Below are 20158 nucleotides of genomic sequence, written 5' to 3'. Positions count from 1 at the left end.
AAAAGCTGGAAGGTTAGATTTGCAAGATACCTAAAAAAATGTTGTTAAAATATTCAAATTCAGAGGAAAGGCACCATTCGTCATGTGTTGACACAAGTGAAAGACACATTTTTATAGCCTTAAATCTAGAGCAGCTGTCTGCTCCAGAAATCTGTCTGTTCCCTGCTGGGAAACAGGGAAGGAGCCCTCACAAGCCTCCTCCCGGCCAGCCTGCTGCTGGGGGCAGGACAGAGAAGACCAACTGACCAACTTCATGCTCAAAAGCAGATGAAGAAGGAAGAGCCTGTGCAACACTCTTGGCCCAGGTAACACGGGTACGACAGTGCAGTGCTGTTGCATGAAGGCATTGGACTCTTTCTGTACATTTTAACTTTTGGGGTAAGTTGTGTTTAAAGGCACCTACTTCAAGGAAGCCAGGAACCCTCTTTTAAGAAGCCTCTCACTGCTTAAACCTGCACAGCAGCATTTCTTGCCTCTGTAGAATAGTAAACTGAATCAAAATCTCATCTAAGCTGTGGGAGCAGAGGGAGGGATGGGGACGCAGCCAGAGAAGGCAACTGCCCAGGTTTTGTTTGCTGTGGTGGGTAGGGAGGCATCCTTGAAATTGAATATGACAACTGTACATGACTGGGTTAATTAGCTGTTGACCAAAGAGCATATGTGGTTTGTTTAGCAGGCTGTGAGGAAAGATATGCAGAAAGAACAGAGGAGGCTCTCCTGAGATAAACCAGGCTCCAGAAAACAAGGCAGGGCTGTGAGAGCCCCATCCTGGGGTGTGTGCTTGGAGGAATTTACCCCGTGCTCCAGCTGAGCTGCAGAACCTGCTCCTAGTGCCGGGCAGGACAGGCGAAGTGTGGGAAGCCCCAAGCGCCGGCTGCTCAGAGCCCCTCTCACCATCCGGGGCCAAGGGGTGGGAAGCTGCCGGAGCTTTTCTGGGCTCTTAAAATTACCTCTCTAAATCCTTTATCCAGCTGCTAAAAGAACTTGCACTCCTATAATAGTCCAGTAAGGTCTTTGATTGTCCACTGGGTGCAATGGGTGCAGATCCTTAGGGGTACATTTTAGTCAGACAGAAAAAAATGAAACCTCAAGGTATATTATTCCTATATATCTTTTCATAATGAGGGAATTTTAACTATATTTTTCCCCCAAGATAAACATTTAATCCAGACAGGACATGTAATGCGCAAAGACTGGATTTTTTAAATGTCTTTTCTGTAGGAGTCGCTCCTAGAGGGAGAGATGGACACTGGCCAGCAAAGCCTTACCAGACACAACCCCTGCTGCCCTTCCAGCTGTCCCTCCCCTGTGTCCCCAGCTTCAGGAGCAGGAAGAGCTGACTTAGGTCTACAGTTTTCCACAGGTATCTCTGGGAAGGCTTTCCAGATTAGTGCACATCCTCTTACTTTTTGCGGGATCCGTATTAAGGAGACTGCCGATTTGAAAACTCAGTGCAAAGTTAAATGGATGAACATTTATAAAGATTTTTTGAGTCTCTTCCTTCAAGAAATCTAGTTTTGGAGCATGTTTTAGTTGTTGTAGAAATAAAAATTGCAAAAAGCCTGAAAACTGAAAGAGAAGTTGATAGTTAAATAAAATGAATGCCAAGAACGTGGATATGGAAGCTTAAGTCACTCAGGACCATAGACTGTGATATATATTATGTGCTTTTTTTATTTTATGACTCCTAACTCAGAAATTAGAGTCCTTTTAAAATTGACAGATCTAATTAAAATCTGCAGTTTCCATTCTTAGCAAGTAAAATTATATCCACTATAATAAACAAATTCTCTAGTCCTAGTTTAAAAAAAAAAAAACCACTGTTATCTTACCTTGCTTTGGTTTTATTCACAAAGATGTGATTGAAATAATGAGATTATACGAACAGCTATAATCTCCCAGGAGGTGGAAAGAGATTACAGGTAATTCTGAAATCTTTTGTAACAGCGCAACATTAAATACTGCTAGAACCAGCTGTATGGCCAGTCGTGCTACACTCACATTATTTGTGTTTAATGAAATTCTTTTGTGTTTCTGTTTTAAAGAAAATACAGATCTCTTGAATGAATATTAATAATTAGCATGTCTTAGTTAGAAGACCTTGCAAGAAATCTTTTGAGGCTATAATTATACACAGCCTCAAAAGGCATAAGAATTGTTCCTTGTCAAGAGGTGTAGGGAAGAGGTAGGAAAGCTTTGAATAAAGGTCTGGTGATCCCTCGGTGCGAGGCTGTTCCCAGGGCCAGCATGGCTCTGAGTGGGAAATGCACAACATTTCCTGCCTTTGTACACACAGTGCCTGTAGAAACACAGACTGCGGCCCTAACGAACATGTTGTCAGGCTGCAAAGTTATGGCCCAGGGCAAATATCCACGAGTGATATTAGGAGCTTTCTTCTGTTCTTTTGAGGCTTATATCTCAGGATTGAAATGAAGAGTTTTAAGGGTTATTTACAATTAAGACATATTCTATGAGTACCTCTTCTTGAATGTTAGGATTGACACAAGCAGTCCTACAAATGTTGAAGTGCTTTTACTTAAATGTTTTTACTTAAAGGAAATAAGGGCGACATCCACAGAACCACCTGCTTCTAAGCTGACCATTCCTGCTAGCAGCGCAGACCAGGATGTTTGCTCTGGCCACGTGCAAAACACAGGTGAGGCTCAAACCTGCAACTGACAGCAGCAGTCCCCCAGCTTTTTAGATCAACTGACATCTGTCAATCTCCTTGAGCACCTCGTGACCCCCCGAGCACACTGGCACCCTCCAGTCTGGATCCACTCAGGTCTGCAGGAGGGTGTCAGCACCCCAGCTTCCCCTGAGCAGGAAGGGGTAAGTTATAGCTGCATTTTTTTTAGGGATTGCTCTGCTCATTACATCACACACGCAGAGCGCGCTCCGTTCAAAGAGTGATGTAATGAGCAGAGCAAGCCCTAAACAAATGCAGCTACATCTTAGGGGTGGCTCTGTGATAAACTGAGCTGAGACGACAGAGTAACTGCAAAGGTGGAGGGATTATTTTCACGTGGGAAAGGAAAATAATTTTGCTGGTAGGGACTACTCCAACCTTGTGGTGAACTGGAAAGTTTCAGCATGTATCCAGCGCAGAATTAAAGCTGTGACCCAAGATGTGATTCTTTCTCTGTAATCCAAAATCCTGCAGGCTTCCTGTAACATAAGGTCCCGTCACACAGGATTGTAGATAAATGCTAGAAACCAGGGAAAATTTAACACAGACGTAACACACTCCTGCGACATTTATACTATGTTTATTAGTTTATTATTCTACTTCAAGATTATCAAGGCCTGCCACAATACATGTTTGATCTCTGGACAATCACAGACCTCACTGGAGGAACTGAAAGGACAATGCAACATCCCTGTGGTTGGTGGCTCTTAAATCAGCAGAAATCCCCAATCACCGCAAGTTCTGAGCAGGTTTCTCTGGAAACCGAGCGCAGAGGCAGGCAGCAGGTCATCGACTGCATTTCAGGTGTCCACCCACACACGTATGAAAAGAACATACAAAAAGGGCATGAAATGAGCAGACAGCGCTAATACAGAACTCGAAAAGGACCAGGGACAGCAAGCACACAGAGGAGGGTCTCTAGACCATATGTTTTCAGTTGTTTGTGCCAAATTCAAGGAAACGGGATCCTACAGATACTCTTTGTGAAAAGACAGCATTGCACTCAAATTTTTACTTTAGCTTCAGTCCTCCTCGTTGTACCTTTTCTTTTTAATTGCTTCCTTTCCCTTCCTTTTTTCTTCCACTTTGCCCATTTCCACCCTTTTGCAACAAACCCAAATCCCAAGAAGCCCAGTACCGACATTCGCAGCCTTTGCACCTCCCGTGCATCACCCCCCTGCCCTGTACATTACTCTCACCCTGAGCTACCTGGACCAGGGCTGCCCACTATTGCACTTGTACAGCCCAGAGGCCACCAGGCCCGGCTCCCGGTTTGCCAGTCCTGCCGCCAAGCGGGTTGTTATTATTACAGTAACAAAAAAGATGAGGCATCGTCTCGTCATTTTATCTTTCTGATAGTAACGACCCGCCGCGCCCTGGCCCCAGGCAAGCTGCCGGGCTGGGTCTGCCTCAGCCCAGGTGTGTGGTCGCCTCAGCCAGCAGGTCCCTCTGAGGGGACCGTCCCCGCGGCACGGCGGCTCCGCCGGCGCCACACGGAGGGTTTTATCTCCACCCTCAGCCCCACCGAGCGCTTCAGGCGCTGCCACAACACGAAGGGACCCGGGAGAGGAGCGGGGGACCCCACGGGGGTGACCGGGGCCGGCAGAAGCTGCGGGGCCGGCGGCTGAGGAGAAGCCCCCGCCTCAGGCAGGACGGGAGGACGGGGCGGGGCGGCGGGCGGCGCGCGCCACCACGGCGCCGGGCCCAGCCCCGCGCGATGACGTCAGGGGCGCACGTGGCCCCCCGGGCCCGGCTGCGGGCTCGCGCCGCCGCCGGCAGAGCTCCCGCCGCCGGGTCCGTCGCACCGCGCCGCGCCATGAGGGTGCAGCTGGAGCGGTGCCGGGGCGAGTGGCGGGAGCTGGAGGAGGAATTCCGGCAGCTCCAGGTGAGGCGGGGAACGGGGAGGGGGTGTGGGGCACCGCGCCGGTGCGGTGCGGTGCGTTGCAGCGCGGTGCAGCGCTGCGGGGTGTCGCGGTGGACCCGGCTTCGCGTCCGCCGCTTCTCTCGCCCTGCGCTGCCTTCCCCGGCTTTGCTTTGCATCGCTTTGCTGCGTGAGGCGAGGGCACCGCGCCGGGTTCGCCCTCAGGGCTTCCTCCCCCCGCGCCCTCCCTGCTTCCCCCCGCCGCGCTGCCGCAGGCTGGGAGGGGGCCTCGCAGGAGCGGGGCCGACAGCGTGGGGTGCGCACCTCCCGGGGGGGGGGGGATCCCCACCGCTGACCCCTTCCCCTGGCAGGTACCCGCCTCGGGGCAGCCTCGGCAAGATGCTTCCAGGGGTGCGGGAAAGGCTCACCCCCTCCTCGCTGCACCCAGGAGAGGCCCCGGGTGGGCACAGGGCCACACGTGTACGCCGCCTTCGCCGCAGAGCCGGGGGGCACGCACGAAGCGCAGCTGTGCATGGATGCACATGCTTGCACAGCACCCCAGAAACATCACTGGGCCCCGGTACCCCCAGGCAGGTGCTACGTGTGCGTGGGACATCCCAGAGCAAACCGCGGCCGTGCCCCGGGGACGTCTGATGAGGCACCCGAGGGGACGCGGTGCAAGGATGGAAAAGGGGTGGGTTTGCGCACCCATAGCGTGGCAGAAAGAGCAATGCCAGTAACACCTGTGCTGCGAGCATCTCCTGGATGGAGTCTGATTTCACGTGATGAGATACGAGGGGTTCGAGTGCTGTTTATCCATCTCGCAAAAGTGTGTGGAGGGGCAGAAAGACCTCGGAGCAGCGGCTGAGAGCTGTTTTTGCAAAATGCTTTTACCTCCAGGAAACCTTCCCTTCCCTGTATGTCATCAATGCTGCACCTATACACGTGCTTTAAATCTTTAAGCCAGTTTTAAAACGCGACCGGCTGTTCTTGCCCTGTGTGGCTGTTAGCCTCTTTTAGGCTGTTAAACAGAACATGCACCACAAAAAAAAAGTGTGATTTCCAGATTTAGCTCCATGTCTTAAAAGTCAATTCAGATTGTACGCTTGTTAACAGAAGGAAAGGTGGTGGTTGGGCGTTGGGGGGGAGCAGCAGTTGGCATGGTTTTGTTGATCACTTGTTTGCTGTATGTGCCAACCAGCCTTCTCACCGAGCATGTTGCTTAAGTCTGACCTAAACCACAGCAAAATATCAGACTTATCCCTGCCTCAGTTTCCCCATTCATAAAAGGGAAGTAGAAATGCTTCTTGGTGGGATAGCAGCTGCTGGTGGTATGAGGTATCATTGCCCAGTGGATAGTACTGTAGAGGTGAAAAGTTGGAATAACATCCATTATATGAGAGCTTCAGGGCTCACAAACAGAGTTTGTATCTGAATGCAGCATTGCAGAAGAGGGGAACACGGCACTGTCACGACAACATGACTTGTTCCAGCTCTGCGAGATGCTGGTGGTGCTTAAATGTGCTTTGGAGGAAGGCTCAGTGCTCGCAAACTTGATTCAAGTCAAACTGTGATGTGTTGGGATAGAAAACCCAACTCTTCAGTAAGAAAGTACTTCAGTATGGGTGTCTGCTCATGCTTGCCCTTGCATGTGGCTTTTTGGACACACTTACAGCATCTCCTGCTCTTGAGGAGCCTGGTTTTCCTGGCAGCAGCTTGACCCCGCCTCCACACCTGCATCACTCCCCTTCAGCGCCCTTTTTGGCTGGCCTGACTCTCCTCTCCAGCTGGAAATGTTGGTCTGGGGCCACGTGGGAACTGCTTCTTGCATTTCGAAGGAGCTCCCTGTCGGCGTTTTTCAAGGTATTTTGGTCAACCCCACTGAAAGGGTCTCTTGTGCAATGCCAGCAGGGAAAAAAAATTGGTGGTGGGCAGATTGTGTGTTGAGAGCAGTGCCGGCCCTGTGGGGCAAAATGATCTCTGTTTCAATGCATTCCTGCCCTGTCTCGTATTTTATAAGTGTGTTGTAAGTTGTGGGTGAGGGGCTGTGTCTTCCTTCTCCTGTGGAGGAGGACCTTGGACTCTGGTCATAGTTCCTGCCCCTGACGTGCTGGGTGGCTGGCATGGGGCACGTGGGGCTACGCTTGTATTTGGGGAGCTTGAGGGGCTTTGAAGGGGCTGATGGTGCCCTGCGGCAGCACTGAGCATCCCCTTGGGGCAGCGGGGACCAGCCGTGAGATGGGGTTGGGGGACATCCAGGTTTGCAAAACACTTCTAACCAGCCACATCTGCAGATTTTTGTTGTTTGGGTTGCTAGGGCAGCGCCTCAAGCTCGGGGCTGTGGGGCATTGCAGTTTTGGGGCACAGACATGAGAAAATGCAAGTTGCCCTGCAACAGCTTATTAATTTAAACCCTACGTATGAACATGTAAACCAGATTTTGATTCGAAAAAAGCCCTGAGATGGCTCCCCGTGAATGTGGCTTGAGTCCTGCAAATGAACAAGCGGTGACCACAAGCAGGGCTGTTGTGAGTGCAATGGAAAATAGACCTCGAGGTACCTACACAAAACATCAAGCAGTTGCAGCGTGGGGCTGCCATGCTGAGCTGCTGCCTGCCCTTAGTCTGCGGGCAAATCAGGCAATGCAATTTCCTCTTGCAAACTGGGCAATTGTGGTCCTGGCACTGTAAAACTTGTAAACTCAGGTGCAGAGACAACTCGTGCCCAGGAGCTCTTCAACTCGGGGCAAAAGTACTCCTCTCCCTGGTGCATGCATCCTTTGTTTTTCAGCATGTGTTGTTCTCTACGCGGAGAGAGAGCTGTGGCCAGACCTGACCCTCCATGCAGATATTTGGCCTGTGGCTTATAGGTGTTAATGTAAAGGCAGTGCTGAGCTCCCTGCACTGCCAGTAGGTCCCCTTTTTAAGCAATCGCCTCTCTTGATGAATAAATAACTTCACTACTAGCAAATGTTATGTTCTTCTAAATACCAGTGTCATTCTGAAATCGTTATCCTGATGTTTTTGGCTAGCGGTAAAAGTTACCAGCTCTCAACTCGCCTGTTTGTGTTTCCAATAAATACTTGAACACTATTTTGGCGAAGAGCTTCTCACACCCTTTGAACCAGTCTTTTTAAAGACGCTATTGCATGACATCTAGAGAAGCAGAAGAAGTTACTGTGCAATCCAGTGAGCCCCAAAGTCCTGCCCATGCTAAGCAAAGCCAAACCCATCCTGAAAGGATGAGAGCTGCGGTGCCTGGACATGGTTAGTTTGGTTATTAAGGTTTTTAAATCGGATACCAGAGCTTGTTTTGCATTGCTGCTGTAAATAATGAACAGCTAACAGGCAGGCCCCAACAAGGAGGAGAGCAAAGATTTGTTTTGTATGGTTTTACCACCATGTTTATGCTTTGGGAAAACTGGTGGTAATTTTCTGTGGTTGTTGATGTGCCGGTAGATAAAGCAGCCGTGCAAATAGCCATTTAACCCGTGCCTTCATTTGGCACTAACTCTGCAAACTCCGTTGTCCAAGTTTTTATAGATCTTAAAATTTGCCCTGAGGGCATTGCTTGGGGTCTGGTTAGCCCTTCCTGAGGTCTCCCTGCACTTGGGAAGGTGGTGAAGTCACTGCAAAGGGCGGAAAAGCAGAGCATGTTTATTCCCATGCAGAGGAAAGGGTGTGAGAGCAGAGGCACCTCTCAGTGGGCTTGCAGTTGGTTAGCGCATCCTCATTACGGCCAGTCAAACACTAATTGGGGGCTTCAGAGGATCAATGAGCTGTGATAAAGAAGTTCCTCTCTAAGAGCCTTAGCATCCCAGGGAGGGGATGGGTTAAGCTCTTAAACCAGAGTCAGTAGGTTGCTTGAACATACATGGGGTCAAGATGGCAGTGGTGGCCAGGAGACATCTAAACCCCGAGGCATGGATTTGTGGCTGGTTTTGTGTCTTCCCCCCACCCCGGGTCCTCATATTTCTTCTTTTTTCCCCAGATTTAATCTGGCTGGGAAATCAGAGTTCCTGCTCTGAGATTTAGCCACCCATTTGATGGGGACAGATTGGGATCACACAGAGGATTAGGGGCTTTGTTACAGAGTGAAATGGGAAGGAAGAGCTCCTGAGTGGGAAAGCTCCTTAGAAAGAGGAAATGAGACGAACGTAGGGAGGATGCTCTTCCTTTTGCAAGGGTTTCATTAGTGTCCATTTAAGCCATGTTATATCTGTGCTGGTTTGGCATTGCCCCCTCCTTGCTTGTTCACAGGGGTAACTGTTGGCTCCCAAGAAACCAGGGGTTTGCTTGCTTCCTTCAGAGGCAAGGACCAAATGCAATGTGTAACCTAGAAGGGCTCTTCCTACCGATCATCTCCTCTTCTCCTGCAGGAAACACACAAAGTTTACAGGCAGAAACTGGAAGAAGTCACCAGCTTGCAGACAGCCTGCAGCAGCTCCATACACCGGCAGAAGAAGACACTAAGGGATCTGAAGCACAGCCTGCAACGGTAATGGGAGACCTGGAGGGTGGAGGAGGCAGGGATAGGATCTTTCTCTTTCCCAAAGGGCTGAAATGTTTAGATTTTTAGCATTTTAATATGCAATCTGTGTTGCTGTTGTAATTTTGCTCCGTATTATTCTTGAGTCACCTCCATCTATCACAGCCAGGTAAAATGTTTGTAACCCTGTGAGAGATGAAGTCCTGTAAATAAATAAGATCTCTGAGGGAGCCTGTGTGGGTTTGCATCCTTGCAGTATGTGCCATACGCTGCAGGACTGTGCAGCTTTTGGTCTGTGTGTTTTGCTAGGTGAGCAAAGCTTTGCTCCGTAAGCTGTGCATCAGTCCTTGAACATGAAGGTGTAACTTGCTCCCGGGTAGATTTACAGGAGGGAACTGTCTCTGGCTGCTCGGCTGATCCCCGAGGCTAAATTCCTTGTGTGCAGGTCTGAATACACCACCTCCAACACTACGGGTTGTTAATGCCACTGTGCACTGCTCTCTGTTTTACATTAATTGGTAAAACCTCAGTTTGTCAATAAATCATCAGCGGTGTGTTTTGTTACATCCTGAAATATTTCATGCCTGATGAGCTGCAGCCTCTGCAAGGCCAGGGCCTGAAACTGCGCACAAAGTTCCTAAAGTGGAAGGAGTTCCTGCAAAAAACCACAATATTCCCTAAGTGCTCTGCTAGGGAAGAAGTACGCAATCCTGTCACTGAGCTGAGATGAAGAAAGAAGCTGATTTATAAACCAGTTGGTTGAAATAGCCCACAAGGACATAAACCAGGCACTGAAATAAAATCATGGCTAAGCCAAATGGTGCTGCACAAATACAGGAGTGAAGTGCGCAATGGCATCAGCTCATGCAGTTAGCTTTTTAACAGCATGGATTTTATGATAATGTTATTTTCCTTTAAATAAAAAGGAGGTAAAAACATAAACAGGAATATCTTGTTTCTGTGTTCTTGCAGGTGCAAGCCCAGAGCAAGTCCTGAAGAGTTTGCTCTCATTCAGGAGATCAGCACCCAGATCAAGGAGAGGCAAAATGCCTTCTTTGACATGGAAGCCTACTTGCCAAAGAAGAACGGGTACGTGCTTTGCTGGGGAGGCGTGTGCTCCAGGAAAGCTGATTTTTCAAGTGTTCGCAGCGGTGTTGTTCCCGGAGGATAATGTGCGTGTTGAACAAATACATGTAAAACTGGATTAGTCATAAATCTCTTGCTGAGCTGCTGTGTCACTTGTACACAGAATTCATTAGCTGGAAGTGTATGTAAATGTACTGAATGTAGGCAGTACAGGGGTTTTTGTTAAAATAAAAGTAACCCTGCATTGGCGAGAAATCATGCAATTCACTGTTTCACACTGATGTTTTTCCACACTGTGCTAATTTTTTAAAGACTAAATCAGCATAGGAATTTTCTCACTTTTCTTTTTTTTTAAATAGTGCTTATAACCGACTTAAAATTTTTACTTTGCTCCAAGTGGGGTTGCTAGGACATATTTCTTTGAGTTGTCAAGGGCTGTGTGATGCTGCAGCCCCTCGGAAGTTTCTATCAGAAACTTTTCTTCCAATTTCTCCTTGTTATTTTTGGTTTTGGACAGTGCATACTACATATCTCGCCCTTAGACTGTAGTGCAGAAAAGGGACCAGGAAAATAAACCTTTTCTCTAACTTCTTGGAAATGCTGACCAATCTTCCCACATTTAAATCCTCTTCTGTAGTCTCTCTCTCCAGTTTGCCTTAATTAAAACCTACAGCAAATGTGGCCTTGGCAGATACGCTGGTCTCTTCAGCTCTGATCTGGGTCATCCTGCAGCATTCAAATAAAATGACTTACTTGGGTCTGCTCTTGTTTTTTTGTCTTCCAGCTTGTACTTAAATCTGGTGCTGGGAAACGTGAACGTAACTCTCCTGAGTAACCAGGCAAAGTAAGTGAATGTTTCCGCACGTGTGAATTTGGGTTTCTCTGGGGCCAGCTGTGGAGATGGACTGAAGTCCAGAGATGAGAATGGGTTTCTCTTAGATCTGATAATAGATGAAATGTCAAGGGTGAGCAAGTTGGACCGTGACACGGGGCCAAGCTAATGCTTCATGTAGCTCCAATGGATTCTGTCCATCACTTGCTTTTAAGCCCAGCCCAGCCTGTTGCCTTAATTGTGGGGGGGGGTGGAGGGTTGCGGTGATAAATGATATTGTGACTTCTAGGCATACAGTGCTCCAGAAAATGGAGGTGGTTTGTTTTTTTTTTTTTTAAATCCTGTCATGCCAACCCAGAAACCAGTTCTTACGGACTTAAGCTGTTGTCTTGCAGTATAATGGCCATGCAGGCAGAATGCTGCTTTTCACCTCTGTCTGCTGGTTTTCTAAATGTTTCAAGCAAAACTTCTGTCTCTGGGCTTGGCATGTGGATTTGTATCTGGTTTGAAAAAAAAAGTGAAGCCAAAACACCCATTTGTGTTCGTAAACGGTGGCTCTTCCCTTCCAGGTTTGCCTACAAGGACGAGTATGAGAAGTTCAAACTTTATCTGACGATAATCTTGTTACTCGGGGCCGTTGCCTGCAGGTTTATTCTCCACTACAGGTAAGCCTGCAGTTTTACTTTTAATCAAGTATTTTGAATAAAAACGTGCTGGGTTTGAACTAACTGTTCTCTTCTGTTAAGGACAGTGAGACAGGCTCTGGCAATGTTTAGGCTTTGCGTAGTTGGACACCAGGATAACTTTTGCACCTCTTCTTCAACACTGGCACTCCCTGTATTTTTGTTACTTGCTTTTCCTTGTTTAACTTTTTTCGAAGTCTCTTGTAACTAAGAGAAGTCCAACATCATGTTTCCTGATCTGTCATTTTTCTGGAGTCGCACTGTGCTTGGGAACGAGCAGTTGGTTTTGCTCACGGCTTGTCCCAGGCAGGGGCCGGTACCATGCTGCAGCTCTGGGGTTGCAAACACAACAAGGGAGGATTTGCATGAAGTGATCAGACCTGAAATGTTATCTCTAGGTCACGATAAAGTATCTGAGCACCAACAAGCTTCCACTATTCAGTTTTGCTTAAAAAACAGGAAGGTGTTGGAGCCAGACACTTCCATTGAGGTCTCTCTGGGTCTGGGGTGAATGCAGGATCATACCGAAGAACAGTGCTGCCGTACACAGAGGCTGCCCCGAATCCCTTTGGCTTCAGGGGTTTGCAAATGGCAAAATAAAGGTTTCCCCCCCCCCCTCTGAGTGTAATGCTCTTCTGCTCTTTTAGTTGATTGGATTTATATAGATCTCATGGAATCTCCTCATTGAATTAGCCTGGAAATGCCACTCTAAATTGGATCATCCGCTGCTTCCATGGTGCTTTCTCTCCTTCAGAAGGAATTAATGTCATCTCTGCATACCTGCTTATCAGCTCAAGATCTGCAGTGTTATATCACAGGGCACTTCCCAGAGGAAAGGACTCTGAGCCTGATGGTGCTGTCGATGTGTGCAGCTCTGCGTGTGGGTTAGAGATGTTCAGGACTGGGGCTTTGTGTCTGTAGCCTCACTTGGGCAGGTTTTCATTCGCCCAAGGGGAGGGAGGAAAAATAGGGGTTTTTTGAATGTGTCTTTATAATTAACAGGATTTTTTTTTTACTGTGTGTTTTTTCTGTTTAACAGGGTGACAGATGAAGTGTTTAACTTTCTGTTAGTGTGGTATTACTGCACGCTGACGATACGGGAAAGCATTCTCATTAGCAATGGATCAAGGTACCGTGCCACCTGCAAAACTATTTAAAGGATGAAATGTCCTTAAAAGAAAAACGAGCAATAAAAGGGGATTCACCTTGGCACTGAAGCCCAGCAAATCCAAGATGCTGATGCCTCTCTGCAGGGTCTCTTGTCTCCATCCCCCTCCCTGGTCACTTTCGAGGGCAGATGTGGCCACCTGAGGTTTGGGGAGGGAGGAGAAGGTGCAATTCCTAGAAGTCCATAAGCTCTTGGTCCGAAGTGTTGGATATTTTTTGTAGCTATGGGTTAGTTGTAGATGTGGTCTGGGGTGTAAGTGTGTACGTGTTTTTGGTCACTGCCACATCTCATGGAGTGTGTGACTACGTTACAGTTGTATCGAGGGAAAGTTGGCGGTTAGGGGATAATTGTATAAAGAGCTGGGAACACAAGTAAAACCCTGGGAGAAGTTAACTGCAAGATGATCCTTACTGCAAGCCCTTGTTTCTTTATGGCACCCTTAGTAGGGATATCCTAAGGCAGGGTGGTGAGGTCCTGCTGGTGAATCGCTTCTGGAGTATCTCCCTTGGGTCTGGGTCGAGAAGTTGCCTGAGTTTGTATTTGTGTGCAATCTGGAGTCTGGTGTCAGATTTTAGCAATAACCTGATGGCTGCATGTCCCTGATTTTCATCATCCAGATAGGATGGTGTGGGGAAACTGCAGCAATTGCCACGTCTCTTCCCGTGCATGTCAGTTTGCTGCTGGGTGACTGGCTGCTGCTGCTGCAACATTTGCAGCTCCCTGTACCGTTAATTAATTGGGCTTCTAACTTGTCTTGTTTGGCACTTTTCGGGCAGCCAGCATCACGTTAGCCCAGCTTCCCACATTCATTCTTGCTCTGCATGCTGCTCAGAGAACTTGCACACTCCCTTGTAGTGGTGCTTGTACAGGGGTGGACCAGCACTTGTGTTAGTGGCAGGAGTCAGTGTTGTCCTAATTAAGTAGCATTATCTAATGATCAGCTGGGAGCAGCTCACAGCTCCTTGTTCCAGCCAGTCACTTCCCTCTCTGAAGCCAGTTGCTTCCGTGATCTCCTTGAAATGAGGACAGGAAGGAGCACTTCTGGGAGTTTTGTCTTGACATTGCTGGCTGGATGCTTGTGGTCCCCACACCTGATGCAAGAGGGGGTTTGTGCCTGGAGGCAGGCACCAGTGTGGCATGTGCGGCAGGAAAATCAGGCCCTTCCTCCTTTGTCCGTGGGCAAAATCTTAAAAATGGGCTGATTTCTGGGAGCTGCTTGAGGACACAGTGTCCAGCGCTGACTGTGGGCAGCAGGGATGAAGCAATCTCTTCTGCAAGCACGGCTGTCCCCAGGGCTGCTGCAGGCGTGATGTCTTGTTTTGGGGTGCTTTCCAGAGAGGAGGAGGGGGATTGCTGTGGGGCTAAAGACAAAGAGGAAAAAACAAAGCATGGGGATGTAAAGTTGCTTGCCTGAGGCCAGCAGAGAAACAGCTGAGCCTGGGCTTGCTGTATCTGCAGAGGTTGGTCACAGCAGCTTGGGTGCTGTCTTGTGTTAGAGGTCACACACCTTTGATTGGAAACGCCCCAAATTAAGCCATCGTGTTGGCTTAGTTTCCAAAGCAGTGCCATCCCTGGGGCAGCTCTTCACTTCATGATTCTGCCTTGCCACATCTTTTGCTCACTTTACTGTAATTTTCTGAGCTTTCTGCAGCTTTCATGTCTGAAAGAAACAGCCACCTCACAGGAAGGACTTGGAAATGTCACTTATTTGCATGGCACGGAAAAAAAAAGGGTGTGTGGGCTGAAAGTTGTGCATCATTAGTCACCGTGGTGCCTCGTGCTGCAGGGACTGCTGCTTCTCGCTGTGCTGGAGAGCTCGTGGGAGCACGCGAGATGTGCCCTGGTCCCGAGGCTCCCTCTGGCAGTTGTGGATTCTTGCCCCCAGCTAAGCCATATTGCCAGGGCAGCGCTCCACAGCACCCCTTTGGCTTGAGTTGGGCCATCTATTTTGTTCCCTGTCCTTCCTCCTCCCCCAAGTCAGGGTAATTTTTTTTTGTCTGTAAAGCCAGACTTACAATGCTAAAATCCGTGTTTCTTGTCTAACTGCCACGTTTTTTCTGTTCAGGATCAAAGGCTGGTGGGTGTCTCATCACTATGTCTCCACATTCCTGTCTGGAGTAATGTTAACGTGGTGAGTCTGCTCTCGCCTCCTCAAGGTGCTTCAAGCCTGTTTCATGGTGTTTGCATCATCTGAGCATTTAAATCCAGCGTGACCACGAAGCTGTGGCCACATGGCGAAGCATCAGACTTAATATTTGTCTGATGTTACAGGTGTTTTCAATGATAAATACAACACTGCAAGTTTGTATTTACATTGCTGATTTCAAAAAAAGAAAGAAAGAAACCCAAACCCTAAGCTGTAGTTGTGCTGATGGTAGCAAAATCTCTGCAAGTCTTTCAATTTCTGTCTCTGTAACTAAGCAAACAAGCAGCACTTTGCTTTAGAGGGAGGACACCACAAAATTAATCTGTTTGCTGCCTTTACTGAACCCAGATTACAAACAGAGTATAAAGCCAAAAATGCAAGTTACCTTCCCATGGGTGGTGGTGTTGGTCAAACAACAAAGCAATGCACCCTGCGTACGGTGCCTGTGCAAAGTGTCTCAACTTTGGCATGAACCGATTAGTTAATAATTAAAAATTGTTTTAAAACAACAAATGTTTCTGCTCCTGAATCTGTAAGGGGACAACATCATGGCTGGAGCACAAGGTCCCCTGTCCTCTGTGTATCCTGAACTACCCTTAGGATAAGGAGCACAACCACCCCCTGCTCCACCACTTGGATTCTTGATGCAGACACTGCTGAACGGCTTTGATCGCTGCCTAGAGAAGACGGCGATAAGCAAATGAATAAAAGGGGGCAGCATTTATACGTGTTGGAGAAGGGAAACCTAATTGATGAGAGCGTTTCCTACATGCCAGAGTTGTGATGTGCAGCTGTAGCACCCTCTCTGGGCTCCTGATGGGGTGGAGCAGGCTGGGTACCAGCTGCTTGCTTCGTTTGCTAATGGGATCTGGCTTGGCAGTGAAGGGGAATAGCGCACTGCATCGTATGCTTTTTATCAAACAAATTGACCTCCTTTATATTTTGCTTTCAGGCCAGATGGACTCATGTATCAAATGTTTCGCAGTCAATTTTTAGCATTTTCAATATTTCAGAGTGAGTATATCTTACCTTGCTAATTCATGGGGTAAAATAGTTTTGTATGGTATGTGCTTAGAAGAAAACACTTCTGCTTCGTAAATACTAGAGTATTAAACTGTAGAAATATAAAGATAGCATACAAATATAAACAATAATTAAATGCTGTTGGATTAAACATTATTAAAATAGTTTGATATGTTTATCATACTTCTGAATAGCCAATGCAATGATGTTTTATCTCTCCTTCTCCAGGTTGCGTTCAGTTCCTACAGTATTATTATCAAAGGGGCTGCCTTTATAGACTCCGTGCTTTGGGGGAGAGAAACCACTTGGACCTCACAGTAGGTGAGGTTTTCTGCAATACTTTCTTTGCAAAGTTTTTGCACAGGTTTTAGATGCAGTGATAGGGAGAGGGCTGCGTGGTCTTCCAAGAGCGAGCTTTGCAGAGCTGCCACCCCCCTGCCCTGCTGCCTACGTCCTAAGGCAGGAAGGGGAGCGAGGCTTTTATCCCCCTCCTTGGGTCCTGTGGCTCGGGAGCAGAGGGCTCTGGTCTCCGTCAGCTCTTAAGAAGGTTAAGATGGAGGTTTTGGTCATCCCCATCTTCATCCTCCTCCCATTACCACACCTTCAGGTATATATTTTAAATTGGTTGGTTATTGCGGAGCTGGATGGGAATAGCCTTTACGGGGTGGTCTAGGTGGGGAGGGCTGCAGCTCCGGTCCTGCCTCTTCTGTGCTCACTCTCTGTCTCTTCTGTTAACCTTTTCCAGAAGGATTTCAGTCCTGGATGTGGCGGGGGCTGACGTTTCTCCTTCCCTTCTTGTTCTTTGGGCACGTAAGTTGGGCAATCCCGTTCCCCCGTCTGCGGCACAGGGCCTGGGTGGGTCTGCCGCTGTGGTTGCAGCACCATAAAAAGGTGTTTTGGATCACATGCACCCATGGCAAATGTTTCTAAGGGGGTTTTTTTGCTAGTAATGAAATTGTGGTTTTGTTTTTTGTTTGGTTTTTTTTCCTTTGTAGTTCTGGCAGCTATATAATGCAGTCACGCTTTTTGGATTGTCGAGGCATAAGGAGTGCAAAGAATGGCAGGTGGGTGTTGCTTCTGCTCAGAAGAAGCACGGAGCAGGAGAAGAGGGGGTGTTTAACCACATCCTTAAAGATACTTGGGTATCTGACCCCATCTAAATATCTCAGGATGATGTGGCACAAAGCCTATACAAGAGAACTCAAAATAAATGTGAGTTACCATAGGGAAGTTTGCACCCACGGGTGACCACACAAACTGAAAGGCAGAGCATGTAGGGGAAGAAAATACATGTGGGTAAATATCTCTCCATATTGTTTGTGTATATGGACATTTAATAGCAATGGCTGTTGAGTTGCTGGTGGTTCTTTATGGCTGATCCATGAGTTACACATACAAAAATATGATGACAGTGGATCACTTTAAAAACGTATTATCCGCTTTATTGCCCCACTTCTAGGGATCCTTCCACTTGTTTTCTCAGTTGCTCTCACCCATCAAAGATGTCTATCCCTTTCCAGCTATACAGTTGCTCCTGTAGATCCAGATTGGACCACATCACATGTGCAGTGGTGCATTTACTGTGATGGTCTTTATTTTGGTCAGATCTTGCTGTAACTTGTGTGCTCACTTTGTTCAGGAAGAACACACCTTCCCGCAGAAACAGGTCATTCCCTGACACCTGTGCCACTGCTGTTCAGTGCACGTGCTTGTAGTGTAATGTTAATCTGTTAGATTGGACTTAATGATTTGATTTTACTGTCTGGTAGAGTCAGCAGTGTTGAATATAACCTGTGTTGTAATATTAAAAAGTAGTACCTGCTACTTAAATAATCATGATAAAAATATACTTCCTGTTAACCCACACAGCTGGGTGTATTTGGCTACGATCTTCTCTCCTCGGATCTCCGTGCTGACCGATCCCTAGGCTTGTCAACCAAGCTGCACCAGAGCTCACTTACATGTGGCCAAAGCGGTACCCTCAGCTCTCACCCTTTTTTCCCCTTCTTCTCCCCTCAGGTTTTTGTTTTGGCTTTCACGTTTCTGCTGCTCTTCCTTGGGAACTTCCTCACTACTCTCAAAGTGGTGCACACTAAACTCCAGAAAAACAAAGACAAAATGAAGAAGCTGTGAACCCCCTGTCCCCGGTGTGCTGGCTGCCATCCCCCTGCCCGCAGCAGGCGCTGGGTTTGGGATGGATCCTGCTAAACCCCAGCAACACAATGGATGGGCTCGGAAGGACTCATCTGTCCCCGTGTTTGGCGAAGGATATGGACTATGCCAGCACAGACTCAGTATTAATGCAAGCATGGCTCTCCAGTCCGCAGTCCTGCTATTTATGTACATTTAATACAAAACGTGTTTGCTTTTGGGGTTTTTTTTCCTGTATATAGAGCAGCATACACCTGCCCGGTGAAGTGCCAGCATTGGGGGAATGTCGGATCTACTGTAATTCCAATTCTGGAATGATATTTAACACTTTGCAGTTTTATTATTTAAATTCTGGGTATTGGATTTGCAAAGGTTTATGAACACTCCAGGTTGATCAGTCATACAGACTGAATGCTGTTTTAAAGGCATTTGTTGAAGGCATATTTTCAGTGGCAATACTAACCTGTGTGTACTGTGAAAAAAAAAAAAGCCCATCTTTGTACCATACTGCTGCTATATACACTTTAAAAAAGCTATTTAAAGAAATCTGCTTTTGAAAACAAAAACAAGCGAGCAAAAGCAGTTTTTAAATGGCAGGGAAGTCTGCTAGCCCTCTTCCAGGGAGACCAGGTCATCTGTCCAGGCCTGGAAAAGACCTAAAATAAACCATTCAATATGCCGCTGCTTCAGCCTCTTTTTAATAACAAATACACTGCCCTTCGGGTTGGTTTTTCGAGACACCATTTTTCCTTAAAATAGCCTTGATTAGTGGCAGTAAGTGCAGTTGCACTTCGGTTTCTGTTTTCAGTACTGTTTGTTCCCAGTGCTGTTCTGGAAAGGGGAGGACAGGCTCAACAGAAATATTAAATACTTTCTTTAGATGCTGCACTTGTACCAGTAATTAAGAGAATGTAAACACTCATTCAGGAGGATGGCAGAGGACAAATACTGACTGCTGTCCTGCTTAACTCCTTGTGCTGCTTGAACTTAAACTTAACTCATTCCAATAAGCTTGTTTTGGGTGCTTTAACAGCTGTACCTCCCAAGGCCAGCTGCAGTATTGTGAGCTGCTTTAGGCAGCATCTTTCCCAAAGGTGAAGGCTTCCTTTGAGCTAGCACAAAGGCCAAATTGGGCATATGCTTTGGCAGAGTGATCTGAAAATGATGCCCTTCTCTCAGTAAGCGTGCTCATGAACAAATATATATGCACTACAGACTTGAAATGGTTTCATCAGTTCTTCTGTTGATGCGAGGCCAGCAAAATTACCTTTACAGTGTCACTGTCCTGTGGGCATGAACAATAAATTGCAATTTGCATATTTTGAACAACTTTCACACTAGCTGGGCTGTATCTTGCTATGTTAACTTTCAACTTTTGCACACCCTGTGAGTTTTTTTTTAATCCTTTGAACTCTCCATTTATGAAATATAAATTGTTTTATTTTGAGAGCGATGCTGGAACCTGCTGGATCTGAGCAGTGGATCTGGTTCTCCAGGGGTGGGGAGCTCTGCACATGGTGAGTAACTTGAGTTCTGCCGCATGAGAAACTCAGAATAAAAAAGCAAAGAAGATTCCTGCCATGGAGCTGAGGGTAAACGCAGTAACTTCCTGCACATTGATGTTTCAGTTTCATACTGGGTAAGGTGGTGGGTGGTTTGCTGTGTTTTACTGACAAATGTTTTCTTGTGCACAACTCTTCAAGATTTTTGTATAGTCGAAGATGTGCACAAACTTGTAATTTTTAAATTTTTTTTTAATTTTCCATTTTAAGTTGATAGGGACTGACAAACCTAATTAAATCAAAACAAGTTAGGGGAAGAAAGAAGAAAAAAAAAAAAAGTATGATTTCGAGGATCAAGATCTCTTTACCCTGCATGTAAAATAATAATGATGGCTTGCTCCAAAACAGAGTTTTTCACCAACTGGTCATGTAACCAGCAGAGGATAAAGTTGCATGAAATCTCTACGATGTACAGTTACCAGGCTCTATGTGCAATGTTTGTCTAACAGTAGACTCCTGGCCTGCACTG

The 20158-nt window shown here is 47.1% G+C and overlaps 1 protein-coding gene across 1 annotated transcript; it reads left to right on the top strand.

Annotated features, from left to right (window-relative positions):
* The first annotated feature begins 4429 nt into the window (after window positions 1-4429).
* On the top strand, window positions 4430-18806 carry TMEM120B (transmembrane protein 120B). The gene is made up of 12 exons (XM_052795410.1): window positions 4430-4574; window positions 8929-9047; window positions 10011-10127; window positions 10909-10968; window positions 11526-11621; window positions 12679-12768; window positions 14873-14938; window positions 15906-15967; window positions 16205-16297; window positions 16722-16786; window positions 16972-17040; window positions 17996-18806. Exons 1-12 carry the CDS (start codon window positions 4506-4508, stop codon window positions 18107-18109), a joined length of 1020 nt encoding a protein of 339 aa, XP_052651370.1. The 5' UTR covers window positions 4430-4505; the 3' UTR covers window positions 18110-18806.
* Window positions 18807-20158: the final 1352 nt, after the last annotated feature.

Source organism: Harpia harpyja, chromosome 9 (genome assembly GCF_026419915.1).
Source record: "Harpia harpyja isolate bHarHar1 chromosome 9, bHarHar1 primary haplotype, whole genome shotgun sequence".
Classification (NCBI taxonomy): domain Eukaryota; kingdom Metazoa; phylum Chordata; class Aves; order Accipitriformes; family Accipitridae; genus Harpia; species Harpia harpyja.
The sequence above is the reverse complement of the archived record's forward strand: the minus strand, read 5'-3'. Positions and strand labels throughout refer to the sequence as shown.

Excerpts from the sequence above, each read along its gene's own strand:
- TMEM120B (XM_052795410.1), top strand. The coding sequence starts at position 4,506 with ATGAGGGTGCAGCTGGAGCGGTGCCGGGGCGAGTGGCGGGAGCTGGAG. Across the intron at positions 16,787-16,971 it reads CCTTCTTGTTCTTTGGGCAC|TTCTGGCAGCTATATAATGC; the intron begins GTAAGTTGGGCA and ends TTTCCTTTGTAG. Across the intron at positions 17,041-17,995 it reads AGGAGTGCAAAGAATGGCAG|GTTTTTGTTTTGGCTTTCAC; the intron begins GTGGGTGTTGCT and ends TTCTCCCCTCAG.